The sequence below is a fragment of the Lipotes vexillifer genome, unplaced genomic scaffold, assembly GCF_000442215.2.
Source record: "Lipotes vexillifer unplaced genomic scaffold, Lipotes_vexillifer_v1.1 scaffold717, whole genome shotgun sequence".
NCBI lineage: Eukaryota > Metazoa > Chordata > Mammalia > Artiodactyla > Lipotidae > Lipotes > Lipotes vexillifer.
In genome coordinates this window covers 1,607,947-1,628,707 of record NW_006798707.1, presented here as the reverse complement: position 1 = coordinate 1,628,707, position 20,761 = coordinate 1,607,947, and the positions used below count along the sequence as shown (strand labels likewise).

The following is a 20,761-nucleotide window of genomic DNA, read 5'->3' as shown; positions in this document are numbered from 1 at the left end:
CCTGCTCACTATGTCTGCCTCCAGCATAATCCACTGGTTTTCCACCTTGCTTCCACACTTAGGCTTTCCTTTCCTGTGGAAGTGAGGCACCGATGATGGGAAGTGGGGGGCGGGGTGGGAATAAGACATATTCTTGCATTTCTTCATGTTTCCAGAGAGGAAGGAATTTTTATTCCTCTCTCTACAGAGGTGATAAACCCTACAGAGGGCAGAACACATCCAGCTTTTAATTTTGTGAACTTATTTGCACCTTTCCACAAGAGGAGGAGTGACTAACCTAATTGGTCAGAGTCCAGGATATTCAAAGGGCTGAGTTTTTATCAGCATCAGTGCCTGAGTGCACGAGGTGTGCTGTGGTCCTGAACTGTGTCCTCATAAGTCAGGGTCTGTTCTCAAACCTGGCAGGAGGATTATAGTGCGAGCGAGTAGGAAGCCCCCACTGTGTAGATATCTTTTTAGTTCCAAGAATGACAGAGACACTCAGGGTTAAACCCTGGCATGACCTCATATTTCAACACTTATTTGAGGAGGCAATTACCAGTGAATCCTAAAGCCTAACTGCCAGAAGCACCCTATTGCTCAGTAAAAGCATAGTCCCTAAAGCTTAAGACAGACACTGTAGCCTTAAATAAACATGAGACATCTTCACCTTCTTATTTAACAGAATCATGTCTCTCACTTTACTAATTCTCAAAATATATGGTTCCTTTTTACATACATACACAAACACTTTTAAACATAAATACCAAATTCAAGAGAATCAGATGGGTAGATAAATTTAGGAAGCCAAGAGCACAGAAGAAAAGGCCAGTCACCAAATTTTACAAATGATCATCTGAACTCCTTCTCTGGACATTCAACTTGATATATTATCCTAAATATCCCATGTCACATGGTCCACAAGGTCTTCCTTTAGGATTTGGAAGCAATCAATAGCCATACTTATCATTAAGATGGGTCCTGCCATCTCCACTTTGGCCTAGATCAGAGTAAAAAGCAGACAAAAAGCAAGCATTTTAGTACCTAAATTTCTATTAATTATTAGTATATTAGAAACCCAATCCATAGAAAAAGCAACCTGTGATAAGTATATGGGAAAACAAGCATCTCATATTGCCTTAAGGGTATAGTAGGAACATTAACTAGTATAATCCCTATAGAATGCAATTTAAGGTCTCTTAAAAATGTTCGTAGCCTCTGATCCAGCATGTTGACATTTAAGAAATTTTTCCTACAAGTACACCTTTACCCTTGCAAAATTACACATATTAGAGGTTACTTATTGCAGACTTGTTTATAATGGCAAAAGACTGGAAACACAGCAAATATTCATTGAGGAAACTGGTTAAATAAATTAAAGGTATATCCATACTATAAAAAAGAACTATGCTACCATTACCAAAAAAAAAAGAAATCTATAACTAGCTATGGAAGGATGTCCATATATTATTAAGTGCAAAACAGTAAGGTATAGAATATGCTTCCATTTGTGTAAAAAAATTGATGAAATATGTATTTTATTGCTTACATAGGTATTTCACATTATATATATAAGAAGTCATAAGAAACTGATATTTGGTTATCTTTAGGAAAAAACTGAGTAGCTAAAGCACAGCTAAAAGACTTCCCCCCCCCCCACTTTAGAGAAAATTTAAAATACATGCAAAAGTAAAGAGAAAGATATAATGAACCTCCGTGTACCCAGCACCCAGTGTTAACCATGATCGACATGTGGCAAATCCTGCTTTATCTCTTGCCCCTCCTCTATCTTCCCTTATCCTCCACCACTGGACTATTTTAAGGGAAATCCCAGGTATCATTCCATCTGTGAACACTTCTGTACATATTCCTGGAAGACAAGGACTTTTTCTAAAACACATAACTCAATATCACTCACACTTTAAAAAAATTAACAATTTCCTACTATCATCACATATCTAGCTAGTGTTCAAAATTATCTGACTGGCTTATAATTTTTTTAAATAATTGTTTGTTTGAATAAAGATCCAAACAGAATACACAAATTATATTTGGTTGATATGTCTTTTAGATCCTTTAACCAGAAGGGAGACTTTTCCACTACATACTCTTGTAATGTTCTTATACTGAACCTTAAATATATATTACCTATTCAGAAACCTAAATAAATAAATATTAGAGGAAAAGAAAAGTAAAAACCATCTACCTTCAGGTGGGACCCACACACAGTAATCTGGATCATCTTCTGGATAGTTGGAGGAAAGTGTCAGTGGAAGCTGCAAAAACAGATAGGTTATTTTATTCAAAAGAATTTTAACTCTAAGAATTATTGTCCCTATCCCCGTGAGCAAGATAGGTTATTTTATTCAAAAGAATTTTAACTCTAAGAATTATTGTCCCTATCCCCGTGAGCAAGATAGGTTATTTTATTCAAAAGAATTTTAACTCTAAGAATTATTGTCCCTATCCCCGTGAGCAAACAAAAATTAAGAGAGAACAGCTTCCACTAATGATCTTGACATATAAGTAACCAAAAATGGGGGAGCATTCTCTCTCTGAATCTTGATTTTTTTCCACAAAGCCTCAACAAGCTGATTTTCAGCCAGTGAGAGTGATGTTTTTTCTAAAAGAGGCAGTCAAGACAGGTGTGACTCTAAATGATATAACCTCCACAGAGGAAAATTTGACATTTGCCTTTTGATTCCAGTGCAGAAAAGGTAACAAAGCAAGCCTGACTGCTATCCTTTGAAAGGCCTGTTTGAAAGGCTTGTTGGTGGCCATCTGGGAACTTGGATTTCAAGAGGGTTCCCATTACCCTAACTGACAAAGAGTAGCCCACTGGGCCAAAACTGTTCATAAAAACAATGTGGTTTATGCTGAACACCTGCTTTCCTCCTAGGACAATGGAATTTGGGTAGATGCCAGGCAGGGTATACCTATATGATCAGTACCCAATATAAATCCTGGGTACTAAGTCTCTAATGAGCTTTCCTGGTTTCACAAGTTGTCACTCTTTGTGAGGGGAATTAAGCACGTCCTATGTGACTTCACTGGAGAAGGACCCTTGGAAACTTGTACCTGGTTCCCCGGACTTCACTCAATGTTCCTTTTCCCTTTACTATTCTTGTGATGTAATAAATCACAACTGTAAGTTCCACCACATGCTGAGTCCTGTGAGGCTTCTTGTGAATTACCTAGCCTAAGGGTGGTCTTAGGGACCTCCCGACACCAATTCCACTTCTGGGAACTTACAGTATCCATACAAATTATATACACATAAGGTTATTCATTATAGCACTGTTATAATAAAAGACTAGAAGGAACCCAAGTGTCCATCGATAGAGTACACCCAAAAAAAAAAAAATGAAGTCGATAGAGTACACCCACACGAAGCTCTCAGTGCACTGATAGACAATGATTTCCACCACAGGTTAAAAAAAAAAAAAATCACAGTGTAGCATGCAGTATATTACATTCTACCTTTTGTGTAATAAAAGGAAGAAAATAATATATTATTCAAATGTCTTTGTATGGCATATTAGGATATGAAGAAAGATTCAAAAATTAATAAAAGAGGTATCTGAGCAATTATAAAGAAAAGAGTAGAGACAAGAATAGAGAATCCAAAAATTCAAAAATAAAAATAAAAGAGCCCAGATTTCTAGAAGAGGGGGTAGAAGGCAGCTGGGAATTCTGCTAAGATAATCCCTGGATTCACTCTTCCGGACATGGCCCATGGCAAAGGGGTTCATTTTTACTTTCGGAGAAATGAAGATTATGACTAAAGCACTTACTCTGCCTAGACCAGGAGCTTTCTTTTTCTTCAATTCATCTCTGCTTTTCTCATATTCATTCTTTGATGCTAATTTATGAAAAAGAAAAAAAAATAAAAGAGGCAATAGCTATTTCAGAAAAATAAAATGGAAAAGAAAAATTCCTCCCTAAAGAGCATTATAACTATTGAAGAAAACATCACAATCTAATTCTCAAAAATTCCTTCTACTACTGTAAAGACTATATAGAGAGAACTGTCCCTTCCTTAATAACCTTAGTTTCCAAATCCTAAGCCTAAATTTAATCACACCTTTCGAAAAGGTAAAGGAAAATGGGGCTGACTTTACTATTTAACAATTTAATCATTACAGTTAAAAGCAGTAGAAAACCAGAAAAAAACAGTCCTTTTAATAGCCCATCCTTTCAACCAATTTATTTTAATAATGTTGGAATCACCCCCATGATAAGCACATATTCAATTCTGGGAGATGTAAAATTGTAGAGAGCTTTGCATGGCCAGAGGGAAACATGAAGGCATTAGGTGCTTTGGGGGTCGGGGTGGGGGAAACCCAGGAGCCAGAGGAGGAAAAGAAAGGCAAACAGGATGGCACCAAACATGAACCTCTCATATATTCCAACTCTGTCCACAGCCCTGGCAGCAGCATCTACCCAGTGTCTGCACCCCTCGGGTCAGCTGCCACCCCCTCCTCTCTGACACCAGTTGGCTGCCTGTGTGTGGAGCAGCAGTGGAGTCTCTGTCCTACTTGCCTGAGGGTTCCTCACACGATGCAGCTGTCTCACTAATCTCTTGGTAACCTTTATTCTGTTCCACTTGGCCGAGTTGAGACATGTTTTCTATAAAATGCAGAACCAAAGCATATCGTATTACTTAATTACTTGGTGGGGAACCAAGAAAACAAATCAAAAGCAAGAAAAGCTAAGTACCTACATAATCATCCAGTTTTACTATCATTAGCTTCAACTAACCTTAATAAGGTTTTCAATAATAAATGTGTCTCCAGAGGTCTAACAGAGAACCACCAATTTTCCACTTCAAAAACTGGCCAACTCTGAGGTAAAACTTTTTAGCAATACTTACCAAACCCTTAAAAATGTACATATTCCTCGGCCTAGAAATTCTACTTCAAGGAACATATTCGAAGAAAATAATCAGAGATGAGCACCAAGATTTATTTTATACAAGTATGTTTATAATAGCAAAAATTAACAAATAACTTACATGTATAATAATGTGGAGTTAAGTAAATTATGGCATATTCATGTGATGGACCACTTTGCCCCTTATTAAAACCACATTTTAAAAGACTATTTTAAGACATAGAAAAAAATAGGTTATAAAATAGCATGTACAATACAATCCCAATGTTATTTTATAAATAAATAAATTAATAAATAAATGAATGCCTGGAGTAATCCCTAATGAGCTGCAGATTTACTAATTAATGTATCTTATAAACCAAATTTTTTAATCTGCTATTTTTATTTTATTTTATTTTTTAATTAATTAATTAATTTTTTTTGTGCAGCACGCGGGTCTCTCACTGCCGTGGCCTCCCCCGTTGCGCAGCGCAGGCTCCGGACGCGCAGGCTCAGAGGCCATGGCTCACGGGCCCAGCCGCTCCGCGGCACTTGGGATCCTCCCGGACCGGGGCACGAACCCGCACCCCCTGCGGACTCCCAACCACTGCGCCACCAGGGAAGCCCTAAATCTGCTATTTTTAGACACACATATTTACTTCGGTCCCTTAAACAAAAAAAATACAGTACTTACTGCTCGCCTCCCCAGTGACCTGTTTATGTAACACCCTTACAGTGGATGGATCAAAGATTAGACTCTGCAAAAAGGATGTGTAGTACCTTTTTTGAAAAGGCCAAGCATTGTGCCAATAACAAAGGAAAATGCAAAAGATTTACTTCTCACAGATGAGGAAACAATAACTTTTCTGTGTCTAAAACAGCTGAAGGTGACTCAGGAGAAGGTCTACATACCAGGCCTAGTGTTTTCACATGGACTTGCCTGGTTTGTTTTGGAAGTCCCTATGCACACATTCCCACACACGTTTAATGCCAGTGTTTTTTGCTTTTCTTCATGCTCCCTATTTTCTGTGCAGTCTTAATCTTGCTAAGCAGTTTGGCCAACCTGCAGGAAAATAACCCCTGCAGCTGACAAGGGTTAAGAGGATACTAAAAAGATAAACAATAATCTCTGGGCGTGGGAGATTCCCCTTTTCTTCTTTGGACTTTTATGTATGATCCAAAGTTTCTAAAATGAACATATATACCTTTTATAATCAGAAGAAAACATATTTAAAAACTAATCAATTCCCTCTTTTATATTTTTCATCAGCCCTTCGTTGAGGTGGGTGAATACGACACATCAGGTTCTCTGCTAGGTACCACGGGCAAAAAGATGAATAAGGCATGATGCTTCCTGAGAAGTACATCCAGTGGGTACAATTATGTTTAGCCTCTGTTTCGGGGATGGGGGAAAAATGAATAAGGGGAGGCTTACCCCGAGACCACCTTATCAGGCCCCATCATCCGCCCTGTTCCACTGCCCTCCAATCACAGAGTGGCAGCAGCTCAGGACTGTTCCACAGCTGCTGTGGTTTCATATTCCACAGCTTTCAACTTTCCATAATTCTGGAACACACTGGAAATACTTGCCCTTATTTTACAATGAGGATAAATAATGACTGGCAATCAAAGAAAGACCAGGAAAGTATGTTTCCAGAGTCAGGTGTATCACACATCACAAAGTGTCACAAAGCCAAAATGCACAGGCAAGAACTGGCTTTGCTTTTTCAAACCTATCCACAACGAATGCATATGCCCACTGAATAGCACAGGAAGGAGAAAGAATACATTACCATGATTTTTTGTTTCTTTAGAACATGTGAAATCTGTGGGAGGACCCGTTTCCTGCACTGCTCCTTCTGGCTCTATCTCCTGCTGCAGCCTACTGCTCCCCGCCTCCATTTTCTTCTCTTCTTGCTCCTCCTTTTCTTTCTCCTCCTGCTCGTCCTGCTCGTCCTCCTCCTCCTCCTCCTCCTCTACTTCAGGCTCATCCTTCATTCTCATTAGGGTTGGAGGGAGCTCTGGACGCTTGGGGGGTAACTTCTATGAGGGAAAACAACCCATGAACAAGCAGTTCTACAATATGACAGAGACATCTTTTCAAGGGGGTTAAGCTAAATGAGCAGAATGTCTAACTTCTCTAGGCGGATCAACCCTGCCGAAGTTTGTTGGAAGGAGGACTTTCACATGAAATATTATCTATCCATCTATGAATCCTTAACAAGTAAGTTTGTTAATTTCTAGGGTCAAAAGAACATGAAGTATGAAACCCCTGAAACATCTTGTAGGGAACAAAAACATTTATTCCAGGTATGATTTACTGAGTACCAGCTGTAGGAATTCTGTCCTGTTACCCCTCATGATGTTAAATTCATTACAAATCTTTACTCATTAAAAAATCTCCTAGGGAGTAAATCAGACACACATTCCTAAAAAATATATCATTTGTGCAGCTTTTTCATTTTAGATTTAACACAATTTCAAGGAAACAAGATATGTAAATCAGTAAAACAGAACCTGAAGAAAAAGAAATTTCTTGAATAAGGTCAAATATTCTAATCAAGACCTTTCAATAAAAGTAATTATTAGAGGGCTTCCCTGGTGGCGCAGTGGTTGAGAATCTGCCTGCTAATGCAAGGGACATGGGTTCGAGCCCTGGTCTGGGAGGATCCCACATGCCGCAGAGCAACTAGGCCCGTGAGCCACAACTACTGAGCCTGCACGTCTGGAGCCTGTGCTCCGCAGCAAGAGAGGCCGCGATAGTGAGAGGCCTGCGCACCACGATGAAGAGTGGCCCCCACTTGCCACAACTAGAGAAAGCCCTCACATAGAAACGAAGACCCAACACAGCAAAAATAAATGAATAAATTAATAAACTCCTACCCCCAACATCTTAAAAAAAAAATTATTAGAAAAAGTTGATCACAGCTTAAAGAATAGGAAGAAGGTACCAAAGTATATGTTAGGTATATCATTTTTTAAATATAGGATTTAGCTCAGTAATCCTAAGGAGAGCTTTTTAGTAAAGAGTTTTTCTTCTAACTAAAATACCCTCTCCCCACCTCACAGAAAAGCCTCCATCACAGGTAAACCACATGGTTCTCACTCAGGACACATGGTTGGGACTTCAGACCTCTGCCACCAGAGGACAGTTTACCCTAATTCAAGGTGTTATGGACTGAACTGTGTCCCCCCAAAATTCATGTTGAAGTCCTAACCACCAGTACCTCAGAATGTTACTTATTTGGAGATAAGGTCTTTAAAGAGTTGATTAAGTTAAAACAAGGCTGTTAGGGTGGGGCCCTAATCCAATATGACTGGTGTCCTTATAAGAAGAAGGAAAGCCGCCAGAGTTGCAAGTGCACAGAGGGATGACCATGTTAAGAGGTCATCAAGGCAACAAGAGGGCAGCCATCTGCAAGCCAAGGAAATAGCCCTCAGAGGAAACTAACCCTGCTGGCATGTTAATCGTGGACTCCTAGCCTCTAGAACTGTGAGAGAATCGATTTCTTTTGTTTAAGACACCTAGTGTGCGGCATTTTGTTATGGCAGCCCTAGCACATTAATACATAAGGTTATGCTCTTTGGGGTGATGACAACCTTTTAAAAATTGAATCTATAAATAAGGATGTACAAAGAGCAAAAACATACATCAGTGAAGTATTAGAGGAAAGTTGAAAGATCACGACTCAAGAGATATAAGACCTGGATTTGATTGCATCTAGTTACTTAATGATGGTGTGATCTTGAATTTAACCTCTCTGACCCTGCTCCTCAACTGTGGGCGGTAATAATTCCCACACATCATAAGGTGTTGGAAGGATTAAACAAAGTAAGAAAAACCATATGGCAGAACCAGGTGTAGAGATTATGTTACTACCAAGTGTTAGCTGACTCTGAATATTACAACATCTAACCACCAGGAAAAAAAGCAAAAAAACCCAAACAAACCCAGAAACCACAGGAGACCCTTTCTTAAACGCAACATTGATCACAAATTAATAAACTGGTATTCTAATTCACAAATCGGTTACATGCAAATTGCTTCACATGGATCGATTCATCAATTCTTGATAAGCCTAGGCTGAAGAGAAAAATCCAAGAACCACATCCTGGGAAAGATGTGATCATAGCAAGCCCACAGCCCCTTTTTACATGACTGTGGGATGAGTCATCTGAGTTTTGAAAAGAAAAGAGATAAATTAGCTCAGGATAACTCAAGAGCTAAAAGTTTTAACACCTTGACCCACAACTTACCCCTATTGTTCCAGTTTTTAATTTGAATTTGCTTCCTCCTTTCATGGCACCAAAGAGAGGCAGGGTAAGCTTTTTAGCTTTGTTTTCTCCATCTGTAGCCTGACTTTCAGTTCTAGGAAGAAAGAATAATTATCTATTCCAGTGAGGCCAAGGTTTTATCTAAAAATACCACGGTAAACAAACTTCTGGCACCACAAAACTTTCCACAAAGTGAACATTTATGCATACACGAATAAGAAAGAGGTATTCAGGCCAGCAAAGTTTGAATGGACAACACTGCTGATTGTCACAGACACAGAGGTATTAAGGGCAAGATAAGGATACTACCTTAGTCTAGCGATTTACAACATGCTACAAGACTTCACATTAATAAAATGATGCCTACAGTACACAGGTCACTGGCAAAGGAGAATACACAGGCATGCCCCATCCCCACTAAATGGCAGGAGATGGATCCATGGTGTAAAGCCCTATTTGCCATCAACCTCTGAAGAGGACTCAGTGCTTTACTTACTTACCTGGAGGCCACACTTATCGTAACCACAAACAACAGCTCTGAGCACAGAAGTTTAAAAAAAAAAAGTATGTGTAAAGGGTGTGGGAGGCAGGATATCCTGTGTAGCGAGTAACAACAAAGACTTAATGAGAGACCACACAACTGGCGAGCTTGTCAATGTTCTCAGTGGCTGAATATAGTTATAAAAGCTAAGCACATGAGGGTAAAGCTGAGGAAGAGCAAAGAGAAGAGACTGTAGAAATCAGAAAAGAGCAGGGGAAAAAAGAACAAAGCAAAAGCAAAACAAAAAGGATGGCAGTTGAGTTGACAAGACGCTCAGAGAGTAGTCAGAGGTGACAATGACAAGATAGCATGAGGAGAAAGGGGAGAAAGCCCTATGCTATCTTCACATTGACTACAGGACAACCCTGCCTTCTGGAATATAAGGACAGCACTGGCCCTCCTGGCTCACAGGGGTCCATACAAGAAAATGACTACGCTGCTCAACCCTGAAGCCCCATTTCCACTCCTGCCTTCTTTTACCTAAGTCTTACCACCTCGGTGGTGCTCTTGAGCCTAGCCTCATCTGCCTTCTGTACCAGAAACAGACCCACTGCCTTGCTGAGGCCATGAGAGGAAATCCTGCCTGCCTGGCCTTAAAGACGCTCTGTCAAACATCCCTCACATCCCTTCCCCACAAGCATCAGGAAGCATGGAAAGGCAAAGGCAAGAGCAACACAGATATTTTCCAGCTCCATTAAATAGCTTGGCTGGCCTGGAAGACATGCAAAGACTCCCAAAGGAGAAGAAAAAGTAGAAGATGGGATCACAATCAAGAGTTGCTTGTGGGTGGAGCAGGGGTGGACTTAGGTAGGAAGTTTAGAAGTTCAACCCTCAAGTGAGAAGAGGAGGGAGAAGATACACAGAATCTGAAGGCCAGTATCCAAAGTAAGAAAGGGAGGAGGAACAAGGCAGACACACAGACAGCAGGAGGGGAGGCTCTGGAGGAAGCTGATGTATGTCTTCTAGCTCAGAACACCTCTCAGGGCTGACTTAGCAAATTAAAGGTTTACATAGTTGGAATTAAAATTCACTGTTAATTTGTCTAACCCGGGCTATGGCTCCTGAGTTTTTACCTTTTCTCCACAAAAATGATGTCACAAATAGTTGCTAAGTATATCAATGATAGTAAAAATTACAACAATGATAATACATATGCCAGCACTTTATTAAGTGCTATTCGGTTAATCTTTGCAACATCATTATTCTAATTTACAGATGAGGAAAGTGAAGATCAAAGAAGTTACATAACTTGCCTTAAAATTCCCAAAGACTAATTGACAGAGCTGAGAATGAAACCCAGGAAGTATAACTCTAATGCTAATCTACCTCCCCACTGTCAGTAAGGTAACTCAAACATCATTTGCGGCAAACAGACTTCTGTAGACTGATCTGTGCATCACTGTATCAAATATCCAAACTACATATAAATCTTTGAACAAACCTGCTAGTAATTTGGGGATACATCTTCTGTGCAGATGATCAAGAGCTCCAGAAACGGTTGGCCATTACATTTTTGTAAACAGAGGTGCCTCTCAATTGATAGATACTCATCTATGCAATGCCCCCAGCATCAAGTTACAGGTTTTGTACACGGGGGTGAGGGGCTGAAAAGACGCTACTGACAACCTAAAGCAGCACCGTCCAACAGAACTTTCTGGAATGATGGATATGTTCTCTGTCTGTGCTGTCCAATACAGTAGCCACTAGCCACATGTGGCTATTGAGCACTTGAAATGTGGCTAACTGACTGAAGAACTGAACTTTTAATTTTGTTTAATTTTAATATCACATGTGACTATTGGGTGCTGTCCTGAACAGCACGGACCTAAAGAAAACAAGAAACCTTCTATATTTAACTACCTTCATAAGTGAGTGAACGTACCTAGGTAGTACCAGTTTTTGAGATGCCCATCTGGATTGTGTTTATTGAGGGTTGCTTACTTCTACAACCACCTACTCAACATTTTCAAAATTTGCTGACACCACATAGAAGACAATTTTAAAATACTGTCAAGGTGAAAGACTGGATCTCTCTCTCTCTCTCTCTCTCTCTCTCTCTCTCACACACACACACACACACACACACTCACTCACTCACTCACTCACTCACTCACTCATAAATACTAGCCACGTCTGGGAAAAATTATTCTTAAAATCTTGTTTACAAATTACTCAAAAATCTTCTGGATGTCTGCAAATGGATTTGGGTTAATCTCTTCCAATAATTTCCCCAATGTTAACAATAAGATCAACTTCAGGGGATTATGCTTTTACCCCTTTTTAAGGAAGAGATTCCCATTTAAAAAAGTATTTAAATATAGTGAAGAGTTATCAACTGGTTCTTAAGAATGACAGATATACGTATTAAAATGACTATCTGTACTCATATCTTTTCATCTGTGGTTTTAAAATCATAGATAAAAACAGTATTACATTGTAGCATTTGTATTTCTCTTATTATGAGTGAGGCTGAGTTTATATAGTTAAGAGTTATTTGTATTTCTTTTTCAGTGGCCTTTCAGTTGACTTCCTTTGCCCATTTGTCTCTGGTGAATAGGTCTTCATATATTAGGGAAATTAACCTTTTGAGCATGTTGCTCTTTAAAGAAGTTTACTCTGCACTAAAAGTATTAAGTAAAAATTTAGAGCCCTCCAATGAAACAGGAATCAATACAGTTTTCCTTAAAAATCCTGTAGTGGTCTAAATTTCACAAATAAACTGGGTTTTTAGTTACTCCATGAAACCACTGCCTTCTGTGCTTTAAAGAGTTTCTCATAGTCTATTTCTAGTCCATAGTGATTACCTAAAAAACTAAAGATATAATTCAAAATGTTACCTTTGTGAACATGCTTATTTAAAATTCCCAGTATAACTAAGACTTACTTTTTTAGTTCTGGAATCTCTGCTGGCTTTACAATTTTTATCAACCCTTTAAGTCTCTGCTGTTCTTTTCTCAGTTCAAAAGTTCTCAGGTGAAGTTTCTTCCGGGACACACCATCTAATGCATTCCCTGATTTCATTTCTGACATGAACGCATCTAAAGAGTCCTGAGATGGTGACTCTGATAGAGCTGTCCAAGAAAGGGATAACACATGTTTAGAAAGATGACACCAAATATTTTAAAATTCAGCCCAAGTTTCCATAGAAAAGTCACTAACTTAAAGCTGGACAGAGGACATTACTGATATTAGGAATAAGGAAACTGGTTATACCTGGGACATCTTAGAAAGTCACTTTGCCTCAATGGGCTTCATTCCTCCATCTATTAAATAAAGAGGTTGAACCAAATAATTTATAATGTTCCTTCTAGTTCTAAAATGCTATGCTGCTCCTTAGAAAGGCTCTATATCCTGTAAATCTTACTAACCAATGTAGCCTTAGTACCTAGCAAATTGCACTACACACAGTAGGTGCTCAATAAATATTTGTTTAATGAGTCATTACCTTACCTTTGCCAGAGGCTTTCAGTCTCTCAGAAATTTCAGAGAGTTCCTTTTCAGCATCATTTAACTTTGCAACCTGTAACACCCAAATTAACAGGGTTAGCAAATGTTTTTCTTCTTTCGAAATGTGGTAGCTTTCCTTTTCTTCCTCCTCTTATTTTAATTATTGTGACAAGTTTTAAGAGAATTAATTCAGAAGTCCATTTAAATCTGCTCCTCATGGAGTTAACATTTTTCATGTTTATTTAAATTTAATTGAATAAATATCTGAATTAAAGAATTAAACAGAAGGAATGTACAGAACACAGACCTTATTTTACTCAAAAGAAAGAACTCAAGGGACTTCCCTGGTGGTCCAATGGTTAAGAATCGATCTTGCAATGCAGGGGACGCCAGTTCGACCCCTGGTAGGGGAACTAAGATCCCACATGCCTCGGGGCAACTGAGCCTGCAAGCCACAACTAGAGAGCCCACGTGCCACAACTAAGACCCAACACAGCCAATAAATAAATAAATAAATATTTTTTAAAAAAAGAAAGAACTCGAGACATTTGTTTTCATTGATGAATCAAAACAATAGACGTTAGATAATGTTTTAAGCTCTGAATATTACTTACTATAGTGAAAATACAGGTCATCTTATGATACACTGATTTAAATGATACACTGTTTATGATACACTGTTATGATACACTGTTTAAAACTACAGGCATAGCTTATTTTATGGAGCTTTACTTTACTTGCACCTTGAAGATATTGCATTTTTACAAATTGGAGATTTGTGACAACCCTGCATTGACAGAATGATGGTTAACATTTTTTAGCAATAAAGTATATTTAAAATATACACTGTCTTTTTAGAGATAGTGCTATTGCACACTTAATAGACTACAGCATACCTTTTATATGCACTGGGAAACCAAAAAGTTCGTGTGACTCACTTTATTACAATTTTCATTTTATTGCAGTGGTCTGGAATTGAACCTGCAGTATCTCTGAGGTGTGCCTGTATTACCAAACTACACTCCTCAAAATTCCTTTCACGATTCTTGGCTGCCAAAAGCCTAGAGTCAATTTCACCTCAGAATGTCCCAATTTGGAACTTTTTCCTTTCTTTTTTTGGGGGTAAGATCATATCCAAAGAATGCTTGTTAATGGATCACTACCCACCTAGAGACAGATATAGTCTCTAGCAACAAACTTTTTTCCAGCTTGGATAAGACTAGTTGTTACCATCAAATTTACAGATCACAAAAATTATACTTCAGTACTAGATTTCAATGCTACTGCTTTAAAAATTAGAATTATAAAACAAATTTAAATAATACATTATTTTATTTAAAAAATTAAACTACCACAGCTATTTCTATAAATAAAACTTGCCAATGATTCGAAGGTCTCTGGCTTCTCATCAATCTTCCCAGCCTTCTTCATTCGGTTCAGACGCTTCTTTTCAACCAGGCCAGTCCGATCAAGAAACGTGTCATCATCACTATCATAAAAGTCTTCATCTTCCCAGTTCTTGGCTTTCCTTTTCCGAGATACTAGAGGTAGATAAAATAAACGATAATGAATCAGGTTAAAAAAAAGAAAAAGAAAGAAGGCAAGTAGACAAGCAGCTTAAAATATCACCATCAGTTATTAAAAGAGAGGATTCAACAAGCTGCCAAACTACATATAAAAACAAAGGGCTAAACCTTGAAGACATTATTACAAGTGAAACGAGCCAGACACAAAAGGACACATATTGCATGATTCCACTTACATGAGGTACCTAAAATAGTCAAATTCAGAGAGACAGAAAGTAGAACACTGGTTACCAGGGGCTGGGGGGGAGGAAGAATAGGAAGTTACTGTTTAATGGGTACAAGGCTTCAGAATGGGATGATGAAAAAGTTCTGAGATGGACAGTAGTGATGGCTGCACAACATGAACATATTTAATGCCACTGAACTATATACGTAAAAATGCTTAGGAACTTCCCTGGTGGTCCAGTGGTTAAGACTCCATGCTTCCACTGCAGGGGGCATGGGTTCGCTCCCTGGTTAGGGAACTTAGACCCTACATGCTGCGTGGTGCGGCCAAAAAATAAATTTAAAAAAAAAATTTTTTTTTAAATGCTTAGAATGGTAAATTTTATGTTATGTATATTTTACCACAATAAAAAAAAAGTTAAAACAAAGGGCTAATTTATTTAATGAGCAAAAGCTCTCAAAAATCAATTAGCAAAAAAGGAAAAAGATAAATGAGGAAAGGGCCAATAATCCAAAAGAAAATTTTTAAAATAATAAAAACAGTTCACAAAAAATGAAATACAAACGCCCAACAGACATTTGAAAAGATGTTAAACTTTTTTTTAATAATTAAAAAACACAAACGAAAATAATGAGATACCACTTCTTACCTATTAGACTAGAAAAAACATAAAAAGATTAATAATGCCTAATTTGGTAAGGATATGGGGAAATGGACTCTCAAACAGTTGGCTGGAATGCATATTGACACCATCTTTCTGATGGTCAATCTTACAACAGCTGTCAACATTAAAGACGCAATTAATCTAGCAATTCTACTTAAAGGAATTTATCCTATACATATCAATGAAACATTGCAACCATGAAAATCTAGAAAGCCCATCAACAGGGGACTATGGTAGCTATTACTTTTTTGTCTACCCTATGTTATCTTACTCCCCTTGTTCTAGTAAAAGTACCCCCTTTCCTCTAGAAAATTCCTCCCCCATTCCACCTGGATTAGGGGTAGTCATGTGACCAGAGCCAGATCAATAAGAATCTTTCCCTCATAGTTACACTTAGATACAGGGAAAAAGAGGCTCTCTTTCCAATGAGGTTATTAAAGAGAGAAGATATAAATCCAAGGCTGTAAGCATCCCTCTTTTCTGCATGGGGTAAGAATCTGTCTGCAAAATAAAACCATGCATTCATGAGACAGACTCACTCACAGATACACATGTATAAGTTGTATGTGTCCTGGTGATATTGAGTTCCGGTTTTATAGCACTAAGTTCTGCTTCCAGAACTTGAGGTCCTGGTTCATGCAGTTCTTCCTTCAGTCCTGTGAGGTACTCTTCCCAGCTTCTGCAGCCAATAATCTTTCCCCCTAAGCTAGTTTGAATTAGGTTTCTATTATTTGCAACGACAACAGTCCTTATTAATATAAACCTGATAATTTCAGGTTAAGATGGTACACTGAACACACATATCTAATTTTGTTCTCTCCCCATACTCCACTAAAACTGCAGCAAAGAGATCTTTTTTTAAAGACACTAATCTACAAAGACAGGGAGAATAGTAGTGGGGACAGTAACACCAAATTTTTGGAAATGAAAAAGCAGACAGATAAGTGGAAACTAACTTAGCAGAAATAAAAAATAAAAAATGGGTCCTAAACCAACAATGGGGAAAGCTGAGAACCAAACTGATTATACTACAGAATCCTCAAAAGGATCTGGAACTAGGCTGGATAGTAGTGCTAAAATAAAGATGACTGAGTAAAAGCTGATTGAGAAACAGATCCTTCTCCTTGGCTACTCACCTCCTTCCCACCCCCAGGAAAAACACAAGAGTTTAAGACAGAAAGTCTTTGAACTGTGGGTTGACTAGTACAATTGAGGGCATGGGTACTACATTCAAAAAACAGTGTTCTCCTGAAAACAGATGAATGTTGAGAACATGCTCAGCCATCTCCACCATGTAGTGCTAGGAATGCTGGCAGCCAGTCCTCTCCCTTCATGCAGGAGACTGGAAGAGTACTCTCTAGGGAATCTTGCCAGCAGAAGAAGGAAGATCTAAGGATACTTACATGGAGAGTTCCCCAGCAAAAGGCCCACCCACATCATTAACAAGCCCCACCTATATATTCCAAGCTGCCAACCACATTTTTTGTCCCTATATAAGCATCTACAACCAAGAAATACATGACATCTGAGAAAAACCTCTACCATGCACGATAGATACCAAATAAACAAAAAGAAAAAACAACCTGGAGAAAACTGATTAGCAGAGAGATGAGACATTAATAATCCATGAACAACAACAGGATATTATGTTTTAAAAATGAACATTCAAAGAACAAAAATGAGCTTTGGAAATTAAAATCTTGATAGCAAAATGAAGACAGAAAGATAAAGTTGCAGAAATATCCCAGAAAGAACAAAAAATACAAATAGAAAAGAGAAGGGAAAAAAAGATAAGAAACTTAGATGATCAGTCCAAGAGGTTCAATATCTAAAATAACAGAATTCCAGACAACAGAGAAAACAGATGGATGAAATGATGGAATGGCACAATTCCAGAAATGTTCCTAAACTGATTTCCAGATCAAATGGACCCAACAAGTACCCGAGGGAAATAGATGAGAATATACCCACAGAAAGGTACATCATAGTTAAGTTTCAGAGCCTTGAGAACAAAGGGAAACTTACTAACTTCTAGTGAGAGGGGGGAAAAAAAGATGACATACTAGAGATCAGGAATCTGAATAGTTTAGGACTTTGATAGCAACACTGGATGTCAGGTAAGAGCAATGCCCTCAAAGTTGTGAAGGAAAATTACTTCCAATTTAGAATTCTATTCCCAGCCAAATTATTAACCAAAAGTAAAGCTAGAACAATTATATTTGCAGAGTGGAGGGTTTAATAAAGTTGACTTGCTATATATCCTTTCTTAGGAATCCACTAGAGGATGTCCACCAAAACAACAGTAGACCAAGAAAAATGGAAGATGTGAACTCCATTGAAGATTATATCTGTGCCCCCTATTGTTGTACCAGCTTTCTATCCTGCCAAAACTACAGAAAGATGTGCTCCACTAAAACAAGGGAATAAACCAAGAAATATGAGAATCTGAGAATCACAAAACAGAAAATCCATCCCTGGAGAATGAGAAAGGAAGTCTCAAGGAAGACAGCAAATGAAGTCCCAAATGACTGTTCTGCAGCAGGCCTAGAGAGTGGTCATCCTTAAAAGAATGAGAAGAGTCCTCTTCAGGAGAAATGTCTCCAAAACAGTCAGAACTGATAAATTACTTAATGTGATTGACCATATGGAAAAACATACTGAAAGGCTACTGAAAGGTGTGGGAAGAATGAGTACGAGGTACCAAAAAAATCAAACACATGAAACACATACACAATTATTAACTTTAGAAAAACAACAAAAAAATAAAACTGCTCAGTTGTGACTAATATTTGCATAAACGTAACCATGTAAATATCAAATACTAATTTAAGTCAATAGATAATGTTTAAATGAATCAAAATATAATAGCATATTCATGTTTTTTAGAAATATGAATTTTTTTTAACACTTATTCTTTTTTATTGAAGTATAGTTGATTTATAATACTGCATTAGTTTCAGGTGTACAGCACAGTGATTCCATTTTTGCTTTGTCTTGTTTTTTTTGCAGGTTATATTCCATTACACGTTATTATAAGATACTGGATTAGAAATATGGATATTTTTAAAGGCCAGAAGAAATAATTGAAAGAGTTAAAAGCCTTCTAGGGATGAAGACTGGGGAGGGGCAGGACAAAGAACAGGTATATATAGTTATAAGCCTTTGGTAGTTTTAAATTATATGTAAGTTACTTTGCAATAAAATTAATTTTAGAATAAATAAAAAATAATTATATACCCAGACAGATTTTTAAAAAATAAGGTAAATTTAATGCAATGACATGGGTAATGTCCATGATACATTCTTATGTTAAAATGTCACAAAAGAATACTATAAGTAACATAAATGCATTTGTGTATGCGTGGTTTTTTTTTGTTGTTAGAGGATCTACTTCTGAACACACATCTATAGAAAATGTCTTGGAGAATACAAATAAACAAGGGTTACTTTTGGGTATGGAGATAGGGAATTTTTTCTTTTCACTTCACAGAATTCTGTACGATTTACATTTTCCCCCTAAAAAGAGGTTTTGTAACTTTTTTTAATTTCCCTTCCTTTTTTCCTTTTTTTTTTTTTTTTTTTTTTTTAAAGAAAAGTGTTCCCCTGTACTCACCTGCCTCCTGACGCAGCAATCCCAAAGTATCAAGGATTCGACAAGCTTCCAGTGAGCACTGGATCATTGCCTCTTTTTTCTTTCCTGAGTGAATAGCCTCAGCCACTAGCTGTTTTCCAGTTGAATCATCCACAGGTAATCTGCATTGGTTTGGGGGGAATTACAGCACAGCACTAAGCTCCAATTCTCATGAAAAATATTAATATCTTATGATAATAGTTATATTTGTTGAGATGGCTTTTTTTTTTTTTTTTTTTTGCGGTATGCGGGCATCTCACTGTTGTGGCCTCTCCCGTTGCGGAGCACAGGCTCCGGACATGCAGGCTCCGCCGCCATGGCTCACAGGCCCAGCCGCTCCGCGGCATGTGGGATCTTCCCGGACCAGGGCACGAACCCGTGTCCCCTCAATCGGCAGGCGGACTCTCAACCACTGCGCCACCAGGGAAGCCCTGAGATGGCTTTTTAATCTCTCAGTTCATTTTGTTCTATCTTGCCATGGTTGGACTTCAAATCTTTTCCTTCCACCTTTTACTCATCCCACCCTAACCCCAATGTGTTACTAAACTATCAAGGTCCAAATTCAGGAATAGACCAAAATTAAGATTAAATTTGCTCTTTGGGTTGTTGTCTGTAACCATAAATTAAACCTGAAATTGACCACTTTCCATAAATGGATGTTAATGAGAAAAGAACATACCTCACCCTGCAAAGCCAAGTGCTATGACCCTGTTCATCAAATTCATATTCTAATTCTTCTCCTGTGGAAGAAAGAAAGACAAAACAATTTTAATAGCATCTGAAAGTTACTAGTTGATACAAAGGGAAAAGACAGCAAAGGTTAAGTAAGAATATAAAGTTTTCATACCACATTGAGTATGAAATTTCAAAGCATTTCACTTCCTATTCCTAGGAATTATTATCTGATAATAAAATTAGAATGAGCTTGAGGCAGAGAAAAGCCCAAACTCAAATCAAAACAACTCTCCATACACAGGTTTGTCCCCTATATAGGAGCTTTCACACTTATAAGTTGTAGACTTAGTGTTAATTTATCATGGTTGCCTAGTTTTTAGAAGCATAAATACTAAGTGCAGAATGCAAGCAGCTCATATATATATTTACACTCATACACACGTGCACACATACACATAGATGTTCTCTCAAAGCATTTCCACTGAAACTATTCTTTGTGGAAACATTCTTTAAATCATACAAAGTGAAAATCCATGTTAAGAATTACAAAAGATCACGTGAATTAGAAACAAAACAATGACAAGAAGTTGGGTCAATCTCCCCACCACCCCAGTCCTGGATCTTTTGACAAGAAGGGGATGAAGTCAGGCCAAAGTATTTCCTTTGTTCCAAGATGTGAAAAAATAACAAAATTCTTACTATTTTCAAAATAAACCTGAAGCAACTGACCACACAGGCAAGAACTGAACAAGGAGGAGAGCAGATAAATTACCGCATTTCTAAATACCTAAAGATCTGGAAAACCACCCTGTTGTGGATACATTACACTGGCAGTGTCAGAATCTGTTTACATACCTTCTCGGTCAAAAAAACCTTGGAGAGCCTTTTTTGGATCCTTTATATAAAAGGCCTCTCTTTCCTGCTG

General features: G+C 38.0%; 1 protein-coding gene across 1 annotated transcript in view; it reads right to left on the bottom strand.

Annotated features, from left to right (window-relative positions):
* Positions 1-929: 929 nt before the first annotated feature.
* The window catches only part of SLC4A1AP (solute carrier family 4 member 1 adaptor protein), a 23,201-nt gene continuing 3,369 nt past the window's right edge, over positions 930-20,761 (bottom strand). Inside the window, exons 4-15 of the mRNA XM_007470859.1 lie at positions 20,692-20,746; positions 19,841-19,901; positions 19,144-19,283; positions 14,495-14,655; positions 13,118-13,187; positions 12,552-12,738; positions 9,109-9,220; positions 6,645-6,894; positions 4,522-4,608; positions 3,774-3,841; positions 2,186-2,255; positions 930-979 (exon numbers count right to left, since the gene is read on the bottom strand). Of these exons, the coding sequence (XP_007470921.1) occupies positions 930-979; positions 2,186-2,255; positions 3,774-3,841; positions 4,522-4,608; positions 6,645-6,894; positions 9,109-9,220; positions 12,552-12,738; positions 13,118-13,187; positions 14,495-14,655; positions 19,144-19,283; positions 19,841-19,901; positions 20,692-20,746 (1,311 nt within the window). The remainder of the gene's footprint in view (positions 980-2,185; positions 2,256-3,773; positions 3,842-4,521; positions 4,609-6,644; positions 6,895-9,108; positions 9,221-12,551; positions 12,739-13,117; positions 13,188-14,494; positions 14,656-19,143; positions 19,284-19,840; positions 19,902-20,691; positions 20,747-20,761) is intronic.